Source organism: Heterodontus francisci, chromosome 30, assembly GCF_036365525.1.
Source record: "Heterodontus francisci isolate sHetFra1 chromosome 30, sHetFra1.hap1, whole genome shotgun sequence".
NCBI lineage: Eukaryota > Metazoa > Chordata > Chondrichthyes > Heterodontiformes > Heterodontidae > Heterodontus > Heterodontus francisci.
Window position 1 is genome coordinate 35,058,709 of NC_090400.1, and position 12,547 is coordinate 35,071,255.

Sequence of the window (12,547 nt, forward strand, 5' to 3'; positions counted from 1 at the left end):
TCGTTAAAAAAAGTACACATTCAGTGGACATAGCAACTGAATAATTGGGTATATGGTAAAATGGGCTGGAATATCCATATGAATTTAAAATGTTTTACACTTGCTGCTAATTAACAGCCCCTGCAGTTTTATACTTTGTGATCACAGTACCTTGTCCCAAACTCCTTTACCATTCTAAAACTACATTCACTCTTGTGACAAACCCTAGAGTAACTGTTCTGTAAGCTTCCCACTAAATGCTATGATAGCAACCAAGGTAAAAGTAGTGATGACTCCTTGCAAGCATACCTGCAGTGGCAGGGCTTTTGAAACAGCAATCTGATAAAAGTATTACTCAAATGATGTACATTGGTCTGCTTCTGTTTCCCCACTCCTCAGTTGGGCTCTTAAAATTATTTCTAATATGAGCATTTGACATTTTCCTAGGCAAAATGCAGGAAAGAAACAATGCCTTTTGCTGCTTGTTATACTCATGCACATGAATTAAATGCATCAAAGTATCTATAGAAAAGGTACCTCATTTAAAAATACACAATGAAAATACAAATGAATTCCACAATCAACTAAGAAGCAAAGACAGATTGTGCATGAACACTATATTTAGATCAATAATGTTTTATAGTAGTACAGTTACAGAATATCACAATGTTTGTTACAAACATAAGCAATAATGGGTTGATGGTTGCACATAATGTTGGGCGCTGCAGCCTGTATGTTGATACACAGTTTCTGTACACAAATAATGGAATTATTTAAAATGGAACACAAAATATGATGTCATTGTATAAATTCAGCGTGGCACTATTACATGGATTCCTGCTCAAGTATTGAGTGTCTGCTTGTCATTTTGCTTTCAAACAGCAGAGGCTGAAAATGGTAAGTGTTAAGCCAATGCTGTCAAAGCAATTCAGGAAAATACAAAAATAGTACAGTTTACTTAAATGTACAATAAAATGAACACAGTTGACCTTTTTCATTTCCATATTCTCAATGTTATCAAAACTTTATTATTCACTTAATGCAGAACATGGCAACATTATTCCCAATGAGGAATATAAATTGAATTTAAAAAAAGGATGACAAATGGTACCTAAAAACATTAGTTAGTGATCCAACACAGAACTTGTGCACCACAAACCAACTTCTAGATATATCCTTTAATATTTCATTTTTAAAAATGTGCACTTCAACAAACTCACTAAGGCCACTCATGCTATAGATACCTAGGAATATATTAACATACTGTAATGTACAGCAAACCTATCACAGTGCGCTTAAGGATGTCATTTTGCAGTTGGTGACACAGCAAAATAATTAGGACAGCTGCAAGTCTGTGGAGGCAGGCAGTGCAATGGCACCTGTTAGCATACTTTACAGGGAACAGCAACATCTTTCAAGATGCAAAAAAAAATTCAACCAATAGTCAGCAAGGCCTGAGCGTTTGAAATCCACTTGCACATCCTGAAATGATCTGAATATGCATTAAGAAATGGTTGGATTACTATTCAAAAGTTACATGTGGTTAGCAGCAAATGGCTGGAAATATAATTTTAAAAAAACAGTAAAAGGCTGCAGCTGCAAAATAACTTCACTTTAACCAATATAATTGGCATTCAGGCGCTGAGACAAATCCTTCATGCCATCAGCATTTGCAAACTTTACTAGACAATGACATGCCACGGCGACTGTTTCCGGTCAGTTCTTTCCTAGTCTTGTATCTATTACATGAATTGTTTTTTCCATTACCTCTGAGCTTAACACCTAAATGAAAGTTATTACCCTAATGGTATTAAGTGTAGTTACTGGATTGTTTCACAGTATGCTTCTCCCTTGTAGTCCAGGGAATAAAGACTGCATGTGACAATTTAATCCTGTTTTGATCCTCAGCAACCCTGTCCAATTGTAGGCTGAGCCAACAGAAACAATCTGACCACCTCCTCTGTGGATTGTGTGCTGCTATTTACATCCTCAAGGGCATCACTGATGGCAAACTGTCGGTCCCGCAGACGGTTCCAGTTAGACAGAATATTATGGTATTCAAATACTTTCTCAAAATTGCCAATAGAGTTGTACAGTTTGATGAGTCCTCTATAATCATACTCCAGTCCACTGTAACCTTCTCCAAATAACTTCTTTCCTGCAAACACATCACACAGAACTTTACTAATGAACAAGACCAATTCTTTAACACGATCACAATCAAGCCTTTTTGATAAATCTGACATCAAAATGATGGTTAATTTACCTTTGAACCAAGGTGACTAACCTTCATACATATATATTGAACTTCATTGCCAATCTCAGTAGCAAAGTTTTTGACCAGGCTATGATCCAACAGTATTAAATTTACAACCTTTATATATACTTAGATACACCTGTAATACAGTAAAATGTTCCAAGCTGATCCATAACTCAATGCTGGAGGTGGCTAACTACTTGGTTGAACAGGTAGAATTTACAAGGAAATATTTGACTGAGGGGGATATAGTAAGGCAGAGAGATTTAGGGAAATAATTCCAGAGAATGGAAGAGAGGGCATTGAGTGCTCTGCCACCAATAAGGGTTGAGGGAGTGGAAACATTCAACAGGCCAGAGTTGCAGGAGGGGGAAATGTATGAGGTGGGGGTATGATGAGATCATAGAGGAATTTGAATGTGATGCACTGTAGGAAATCTTGTTGAGAAGTCTGGATGTGGGATTTAAGGCAATGATTGGCATCAAACAGGATGCCAAGTTTTAACAGTGGTTAGCACCGCAGCCTCACAGCTCCAGCGACCCGGGTTCAATTCTGGGTACTGCCTGTGCGGAGTTTGCAAGTTCTCCCTGTGACCGCGTGGGTTTTCACCGGTTTCCTCCCACAGCCAAAGACTTGCAGGTTGATAGGTAAATTGGCCATTATAAATTGCCCCTAGTATAGGTAGGTATATGGGATTAGTGTAGGATTAGTATAAATGGGTGGTTGATGGTCGGCACAGACTCGGTGGCCGAAGGGCCTGTTTCAGTGCTGTATCTCTAAATAAATAAATGAGAGAGAGACAGAGAGATGATCAGGGCTATGGTGCAGAGTTTCCAGTAAGGGGCTAAACAGAATGGCTTCCATCTCATTGTTGAGCTTCAGAAAGTTTGCACTCACCCACAACTTGATATAAGTATGACATTTAGACAACACAGTAACAGTCCTGTAATTAAGGTAGTGATTGAGACCACATATGAAAGTTGACCCCATATTATGGATAAAGTCACTGAGGGAAAACATACAGTTGAAAAATAGGAGGAACCAAGGCATGTGCTTTGATGTAGTAAAGGTCACTGTGGGCACGAAGAGAAGCCATTCTCGGAAATGTGTTGCTCCACTGGAATAAATAGGAGTGCTGGACTTCAGAAGAAAGGCAGTGGAAGATTATGTGGTTGACTGCTTGTGGTATTAGACAGTCTAAGAGGAATAATACACCATGGTGACAGTCATACAGAAAGTCATTAGTAACTTTTACCAGGATGGTTTCAATGCTACATATGTGGGACAGAAGCCAGATCAAAAGGGATAACAACAGAGTGATTGGAGAGTAAGCGCAGAGGTGGGTAGCTGCAACACACTCCAGAACCTTGGAGAGAAAGGCAAGGTTGGAAAGAGTGGTATTTGGACAGAATGGTTACAAAACCTCTTGCTACCACATTTTATTTTCAGAAACACCATGTATTCCTTCCATAACCAAAATCATAAAGCCAAACTGAATAGTGCAACCTGAACCACAATTTTTCCTGGAAGATAGCTAAACAGTTTACTTCAGTAACCGTGCAGATGAAGAAATGAGTGAAAAGGCAAAGTGAAAGCATTAAAGTTAGCAATGCTAGTTGCTATGAAAGTGCTCAGTGGTACCATGGGGGGGAAAACAAATTGTGCAGAAATACATGATATGCAAATGTTACTGATGTACAGCTTAACAAGCTTAAACAATAAAGAACAGTCAATGTCCATAACTGAAAGGAGGACTTTAAAGTGGTTTACCCAAAATGAAAACAAATAGCAGTCAACAGAGCAGAAAAGGCAAGACAATGCACTCAACAACTTGGGCTTGCTGGAGAGACCACTGGCTTTATAATTTCAAGTTGTGGAATGGCATAGTGTTTTGAATGAAGAGGGAGGCGGCCAATTCTATCTCATGCAATGACTAAAAGTTGGTGCCACATTTTGCTCCCCATCTTGTTGCAAGTTTTCTGATAAGAGGGTTTAAAAAATGCAACTTTGGGATGCTTAACCAATTCTTGTCAAATAAAACACTCTCAGCTCAGTGGATCTGGGAACATGCTAAAGATAGAAGGGAGGTTACCTAATCTTGGATAATTTCCCCACTCACCTTAAAAATTCAGTGTAAATATTAACCTGCCACCAAGCTATAGCCAGAGCTAAGCGATTCTACAATCAACAGATCAAATCAAAGCTCTGCAGTCCTGCCACATCCAGTCATGAATGGCAGTGAACAATTCAACAACTAACCGGAGGATGCGGCTCCAAAACCATCCCCATCCTCAATGATGGCAGGAGCCCAGCACATCAGTGCAAAAGACAAGGCTGAAGCATTTGCAACCACCTTCAGCTGGAAGTGCTAAGTGGATGATCCATCTCAGCCTCCTTCAGAGGTCTCCACCAACATAGATGCCAGTCTTCAGCCAATTCAATTCACTGCACGTGAAGGTACTGGATACAGCAAAGTCTATGGGCCTCACAACATCCAGCTGTAGTACTGAAGACGTGCTCCAGAACTAGACGTGCCTTTAGCCAAGCTGTTCCAGTATAGTTACAACAGTGGCATCTACCCGACAATGTGGAAAATTGCCCAGATATGACCTGTCCACAAAAAGCAGGACAAATCCAAACCAGGCAATTACTACCCCGTCAATCTACATTCAATCATCAGCAAAGTGACAGCACTGTTGACGACATGTTCTATCAAGCGGCACTGACACAGCAATAACCTGCTCAACGATGCTCAGTTTGGGTTCCTCCAAGGGACACGCAGGTCCAGACCTCATTACAGCCTTGGTCCAAATATGGACAAAAACAGTTGAATTCCAGAGGTGAGGTGCGAGTCACTGCACTTGACATCAAGGCAGCATTTGACCATGTGCAGCACCAAGCAGCCCGAGCAAAACCGAAGTCAACAGGAATCAAGGGAAATCTCTCCACTGGTTGGAGTCATACTTAACACAAAGCAAGATAGTTGTTGTTGTTCAAAGCCAATCATCTCAGTCCCAGGGCATTAATGCAAGAGATCCTCAGGCCCTGTCCTGAGCCCAACCATCTTCAGCTGCCTCATCAATGACCTTCCCTCCAACATAAGGGATGTTCATTGATGACTGCACAGTCCTCAGTACCATTCATAACTCCTCAGATACTGAAGCAATCCATGCCCTCATGCAACAAGATCTGGACAACATTTAGGCTTGAAGTGATAAGTTGAAAGTAACATTCTCACCACACAGGTGGTGAGCAATGACCACCTCCAACAAGACAAAATCTAACCATCTTCCCTGACAAGGGCATCATCACTGAATCTCCCACCCACACGTTCTGTATTAAACAATAGCTTTAAAGTTTCCAGGTTTGAAATTTTTAAACACCGAGTGGTAAGGACCTGGAACGCGCTGCCCATGAGGGTGGTGGAAGCAAAGACGATGATTTCAAAAGGAAAATGGATGCGCACTTGAAAGAAATAAACCTCCAGGGATAAGGGGATCAAGAGGGAGAGTGGGACTGACTGGATTGCTCTGCGGAGAGCCGCATGGACTAGAGCCGAACGGCCTCCTTCTATGCTGTAAATGACTATGACTCATTAACATCCTGCAGGTTACAATTGACCAGAAACTTAACTGGACCAGCCATATAAATACTGTGGCTAGAGCAGGTCAGAGGCTGGGAATTCTGCAGAGAGTACCTCACCTCCTGACTCCCCAAAGTCTGTCCACCATCTGCAAGGCATGAGTCAGGAATGTGATTGAATACTCTCCACTTGCCTGGATGACTGCAACTCCAACAATACTCGAAGTTCAACACCATCCAAAACAAAGCAGTTTGCTTGATCAGTATCCCATCCACCACCTGAAACATTCACTCCCTCCACCACCAGCACACACTGGCTGCAGTGTGTACCATCTACAGGATGCACTGCAGCAACTCACCAAGACTCCTTCAACACAACCTTCCAAATCAGTGACCTCTACCACCTAGAACAGCAGCAGATGCATGGGACCACCAACAGCTGCAAACTCCCTCCAAGTCACACACCCCATCCCGACTTAGAACTATATCGCTGTTCCTGGGTCAAAATCCTGGAAAACTCTCTTAACAGCACTGTGGATGTACCTATACTACATGGACTGCAACAGTTTAAGGTGACGCCTCACCACCCACCTTTTCAAGGGCAATTAGAGATGGGCAATAAATGTTGATCTTACCAGCGACACTCACGTTCCAAGAACAAATACCAAAAGCCTCAAAATTTCATGAGTGCCTATTACCATGTGTAGTTAAAGCAATAACATTCTGCAGGCTGGACAGAAATTGGGTGACTGAAAAACTGTTGTCACTGCAGTAGGAAAGAAACTGCAGGAGAGTCATTTCTTGTGGCTGAGGGCCTAAACGAGCTGGTAGATGCAAATATAAAAGAACAAGTTCTATATGTAGCTTTGACATGCATATAAATGCATACTATGTACTCAGGTTATAGTCACAGAAGTCATATCTGCTGCCACTGCAGAAAGACAAAAACGAAGAGGAAGACGCTGACAGTATGGATGAAGCAGCCAACTACTCATGCGAGGCGTAGACTATGGTGAACAAACTGGACAGACTTGCAGCATGAAATGATTGTGGTGTATGCAGCACTAATTGTGCAATGAATAACAGACCACCAGAAGACACACAAGAAACTTTCTAATTACACCTTTGCTTTACTGTATTGTATTTTGCAAACCATTTCAAATCTTACTGTGCTCACAATACTATACACTGTTTAAACAAGTTACTATACAGTAGCATGCACATTTAAGAACCGGTTTGTTTTATAGCTAGATGCTTACTTCAAAATACAATCTATAATCAGTGGTGAAAGCAGAAATTTTGTCGTATGTTAAATAGTAAAAACTTCGATCTTAAATTCAGAAAATTTTCACAATAGAGTTAAAATTTAAGTTCTCTTCCTTTTTTGTTTTAAATTGTTCATGAAATGTGGACATTACTGGATATGTCAACATTTATTGCCCATCCCTAATTGCCCGAGAACCCTTGAATTGCCCTTAACAAAAACTCAATCATGAGTGCAAATGTGGAGGTGGGGCGGGGTGGGCCACTGCCCCCCCAACCAACCCCAGTAACCTTTGAACCTAAGCAAATGAAATTATTGGTCCTTTTAAGGACAATGGGTTTTTTAGATGTTAACTCCAATCCATGCCAATCAGGTGAAGTTCAGGTTTCAATGACAATCACATGTCAAAAACAAATGAACGAATGGATGGCCAGGAGACCACACTTCACAGCTGCTGATAAAAATGGTTTGCATGAAATGGTGTAACCTGGATACTTTTAGTATCTTGCTGCATAAATAGCTTCGATGATCAATCCTGCTTGTAAATAGTTCTATTAGTTTTACCCTATACATAGTAATATTTACCATTTTCTGGAGAAGACAGAGAACATAGTGCGCACGCACTGTGATCTCCAAAAGTCGATACAAATAATAAAAAGACTTAATCCTTATAACACTATCTCAGACTTGCTTGCATAAATGAACTACTTTCAGTTCATGTGAAAGCCAGCCTTTCTGCCCTACATGTAACAATTTGCATTTGTACAACATCTTTAATGTAGAAAGATGCCCTAAAGCACTTTACACAAGCACTACCAAACAGAATTGGACACCAAGACACAAAATATTAGGACAGATCACCAAAAGCTTAGTCAAAGAGGTTGATTTTGAGAGGTAGGGAGGTGTAAGGAATGAATTCCAGAGATTAGCACCTTGGCAGCTGAGCACATGGCTGCCAAGGGTGGAGTGATTTAAACTGGACATGCGCAAAAGGCCAGAATTGGAGGAGTGCAGATATCTTTTATGGTTATAGGGCTGGAGGAGACAACAGAGATAGGGAGTGGCAAGGCCATGGAAACAAGGATGGGAATTTTAAAACTGAAACATTGCCGGAGCCAATGCAGGTCAGCAAGCATAGGGGCAATAGGTAAATGGGACTTGGTGCGCGTTAGGATAGGGGCAAAGGTTTGGATGAACTCAAGTTTATGCAAGGTGGAAGATGGCAGCCTAGCTACAAGAGCATTTGAAGAGTCAAGTCTAGAGGTAGGAAAGGCACAGATGAAGGTTTCAGCAGCATTTGAGCTGAGGCAGGAGTGGAGTCAGACGAGGTTACAGATCTGGAAATAGGCAGTCTTGGTAATAGAGCAGATGTTGTCGGAAGCGTATCTTGGGTCAAATAAGCCACCTACTTTGCAAATGGACTGGTTCAGCCTCAGAAAGTTGCAAGGGAGAGGGATGAAGTTGGTAGCTAGGTAATAGATTTTGTGGTCAGGACCGATGACAGTGGCTTGAGTCTTTCCAATTATTATTTGGAGGAAATTTCTGCTCATCCACTGCTGGATGTCAGATAAGCAGTATGACAAATCAAACAGAGCAGAGAGGCCGAGAGAGGTGGATGTCATCAGAGTACCTGTGGAACCCAATATTGTGTTTTCAGATGATGTCGCCGAGGGCAGCATTTAAATGAGAAATAGAAAACAAAATAAAGGGTCAATGGTATTCCAAAAGAAGCTTCTCAATAACGTGAATGCACTCATTCGATAATAGGCAACTGTTCATCACCAAATCTCTTCTATACCAGGTCGCTCAACCAGGTGACGATTCATATTAAGGTTTTTTCCCCAATTTTGAGTATTCAATGCATTAATCTTTTACCCAGGTAATTCAACTTTGATATAAAGTGCTGACAATTTTCCTATACCATACGTTCCAGACATTTACAAATATCAGACCACTAGGACACTGGTGGATAAAATAAATATATTTGTAGCTACCAGGCCACTGCTTAAGTTGACTAAGAACTGGAACTCCCAATCAGAATGCCAAAGCTCAAAGCATTTTAGAAATGCCTGCTTGGGAAGTTTTCTGTTTGTTAAATATAATTAAAATTCAAATAAAATCACATACACTAAACACGGGTTTAATTGCTTTGGCATTGCAATCTCAAATTCAAGTGATGTTACATACCTATTGCTATAGATCTCAGATAAAGCTTTTCAGCATCTTCAAACTGATTCATATCATAGTTATAGAGAGATGCAAGATGTCCCACAGACAGTGCCACTTCATAATCTTCTTGGCCCAAGAGTTGCTCCTTAATTTGAATTGCTTTTATATGCATTTCTTCTGCTTCCTATGAAAACAATGAAAAGTATTAGCGATAACTATGCCAATTATAAAGATGAACTAAATAGTCTACTGAAGGTAAATTTTCAACACTGCCCCATAACGAATACTAAAATAAAATGGTACAAAGAACTATTTCTTTACATCTTGGGAGCAAAAGTAATTCTCTTATAGTTTATCAGTATCCTACTATGAGCCTTAAAGTTTCAAATGCTGCCAAGCAGCATGGAAGATTCTATGGCTGACATTTCACAGGTATGGCATTAGGAATGCCACTTTGCAGCCAATAAAGGATGTCTTGGACCCATGTTTATTTATCCACTGAAGGGAATAGCCAGCAGACAGCTGCAAAACTTCTTAATCTTAACCTACATAAGCAAATGGGACAAACAGCTTCTGCTCTATTTAACCATGCTGTTGTCGTTACATCTTTTGATGTCTGCAGCAGCCACGTACTTCTCTTTAGTTTTAAAGATGCAAAAATAATGATTCCACTTTATCTTTATGTGCTCTAATGATTTATTGCTAAGTCATTGCTAAATGTGGGCAAGCCTTCAAAGCTCAAGTGTTGAGAAAAAAAAGGATACACCAAGCTGTCAAGCTTTTAATGTAGTATACCAGTATTCGAACTATAACTACAAGTATATTATACAAGAAATCTAGCCCAAAGTGATTACATGTTTTTGTCTCCAACTATTTACTTGAAACCTGGATGTACCTTCAATCTTCATTTTAACCTTTACTCCTTCTCTTGCCTGCTATTCCAGATCTCCTACAGCAGTTCTTTGTCTTGTAATCTCAAGGTGTAGCAACTCCAAGAAATTGGTGGTACAATGAAGTTGCAGTGTACCCGTTTACTTCTTGGAGGGGCTCAGACCAGTTTGTTGTTTGAGCCACATGTGCATTATGGTTGCACATTTGAACTAAAATTAGATTGCAGCTACTGCAAAATATATCAGCTGAGTCAGAATGGAAGGAAGTTCACCTGTTTTTATTGTGGCAGACTTGATCTCATGCAGAATAACATGGAGAATACACAGAGTATAGGGTAGTTGCTACACAAAGTATTCAAATCCACAGAAGAACTGCAAACTTGTCAGGAGACATTAATAACTCACTGTGCTAAATTAACCAAAGTGGCAGATAAGACTGACAGTCATACAGCATAGAAACAGGCCCTTCGGCCCACCGCGTCCATGCCTCTTAAATGTTGCTACTGTTCCTGCCTCCACCACCTCCTCAGGCAGCTCATTCCAGATACCCACTGCTCTTTGTGTGAAAAATTTACCCCTTTGATCCCCTTTAAACCTCCTCCCCCTCACCTTAAATCTATGCCCTCTAGTTTTAGCCACCCCTACCATGGGAAACAGACTCTGGCTATCTACCCTATCTATGCCTCTCATAATTTTATATACCTCCATCATGTCCCCTCTCAGCCTCCTTCACTCCAGGGAAAACAGACCCAGCCTATCCAATCTCTCTTTATAACTCAAGCCCTCCAAACCAGGCAACATCCTTGCGAATCTCTTGGACAAATCTGAACACCATCACTCAGCCAACTTTCGAATACAAGAACAGAACCAGCAGCATTTGCAAGTTTCCATTTTTCTCATGTTGAACCGAAAGACAGGGTTTCACATATTGCTAGAAAGTTAGAAAGAGAAACCAAGTGGGGTGCAGGACTTTCGAAAATGGAGCCAAGTAACAATCTGCAAGATACTCATGGAGCAGAATGGAAGGGGGAGGGGCCAGGAATAAAATGGGTTCTGAAAATTCTAACTGTTGTCTAAGAAAGTTGCAAATTGTTTAGCATTACCTTGAACTTCCGCATAGATTGGTAGAGTCTGCCCAGGTTTCCATAGTGCTTTGCTGTCTGCACATTGAACTCTCCAAAGGCTTTCTTGGCTAACTGAAGCGAAGAAAGGTGCAAATCATGAGCCTCCTGAAGGAGCCGTTGCTCAGTTTCCTTGTTATGACAGTCAATAGCAATCTCTTCCAGTATAAGTGCTGAAAAGTAAACAGTGACAAAATCAATCTGCAAACAGATTTCAAAGAGGGCAGGACTAGTAACAGTAACCCTGAGAATTCATAAATCCAGAAGATTGAAAGTAGAAATCTACCAGACTGCATTCGGTTCAAGAAGGCAACCTAAGGGCAATTAGGGATGGGTAATAAATGTTGGCCTTGCCAGCAATACCCACATCCCGTGTATGAATTAACACAAGGTCAGACATCAAGTATACAGCATGGTTTCAATATTCAGACAGAAATTAGGCTTTAAAAGAAAAAAAAAAATCTGCTTCTCTTCCCTACCTGAAAAATGACACCTATTTAATCCTACCCCCTTGAAACCCTCATCCATTCTGGAATGAATGTTTCGAAATCAGGATCAAATTTTTTTTACGCTTAATTCATGCCAGCCACATCACAGCGAGCAATATATTATGATATTCAGAAGTGAACGGAAATACGTGAAAATCCAGTTGCAGGAGCCAAGAACATTTGGTTTTGCTGTGTTAGTCACTATATATTCATTCCTGCATTTAGAAAGGCTTGGAATGAGAGGATTAGATCAGTGCTCAGACGCTGTCCATTACTCATACTGGTATTCCACACCAGCTTTTCACCATATTCATGCTTAGTCATTTTTCTTTTTTCCAAATACAATAACAAATATAGGCTGAAAATAAGAAAATGCTGAATAATTACGTCAATATTTATAGAAGAGGATAGCATGCCCCACATCCCAAGGGAGCTATTATTAAATCAGGGATGGGGACCATCAAAATTATCAGCAAAATAATAGTAAATAAAAAAAAAGGCATCAAATCTCTGGGATCAGATGGCTTCGATCCCAGAGGTTTAAAGAAAGTAAGTCAGAACATTGCAGATGCCCTAACCATAATCTTCCAAAGTTCTCTTTTAGATTGGAAAATTGGAGTGGCATGTGTCACTCTGCTATTTAAAATGAGGGGGGGGGCGGGGGGGAGAACCTGGGAATTATAGATGAATTAGCCTAAACATCTGTTGTTGGGAAATTACTAGAGTCTATAATTAAGGATAGTGACTGAACACTTTGAAAATTTTCAACTAAATCAGAGAACTAGCATCAGATGCCT

At 40.5% G+C, this 12,547-nt stretch overlaps 1 protein-coding gene across 1 annotated transcript in view; it reads right to left on the reverse strand.

Annotated features, from left to right (window-relative positions):
- Positions 1–564: 564 nt before the first annotated feature.
- The window catches only part of appbp2 (amyloid beta precursor protein (cytoplasmic tail) binding protein 2), a 91,713-nt gene continuing 79,730 nt past the window's right edge, over positions 565–12,547 (reverse strand). Inside the window, exons 11-13 of the mRNA XM_068010362.1 lie at positions 11,245–11,435; positions 9,270–9,435; positions 565–2,137 (exon numbers count right to left, since the gene is read on the reverse strand). Coding sequence (XP_067866463.1) covers positions 1,884–2,137; positions 9,270–9,435; positions 11,245–11,435 — 611 coding nt within the window. The 3' untranslated portion in view covers positions 565–1,883. The remainder of the gene's footprint in view (positions 2,138–9,269; positions 9,436–11,244; positions 11,436–12,547) is intronic.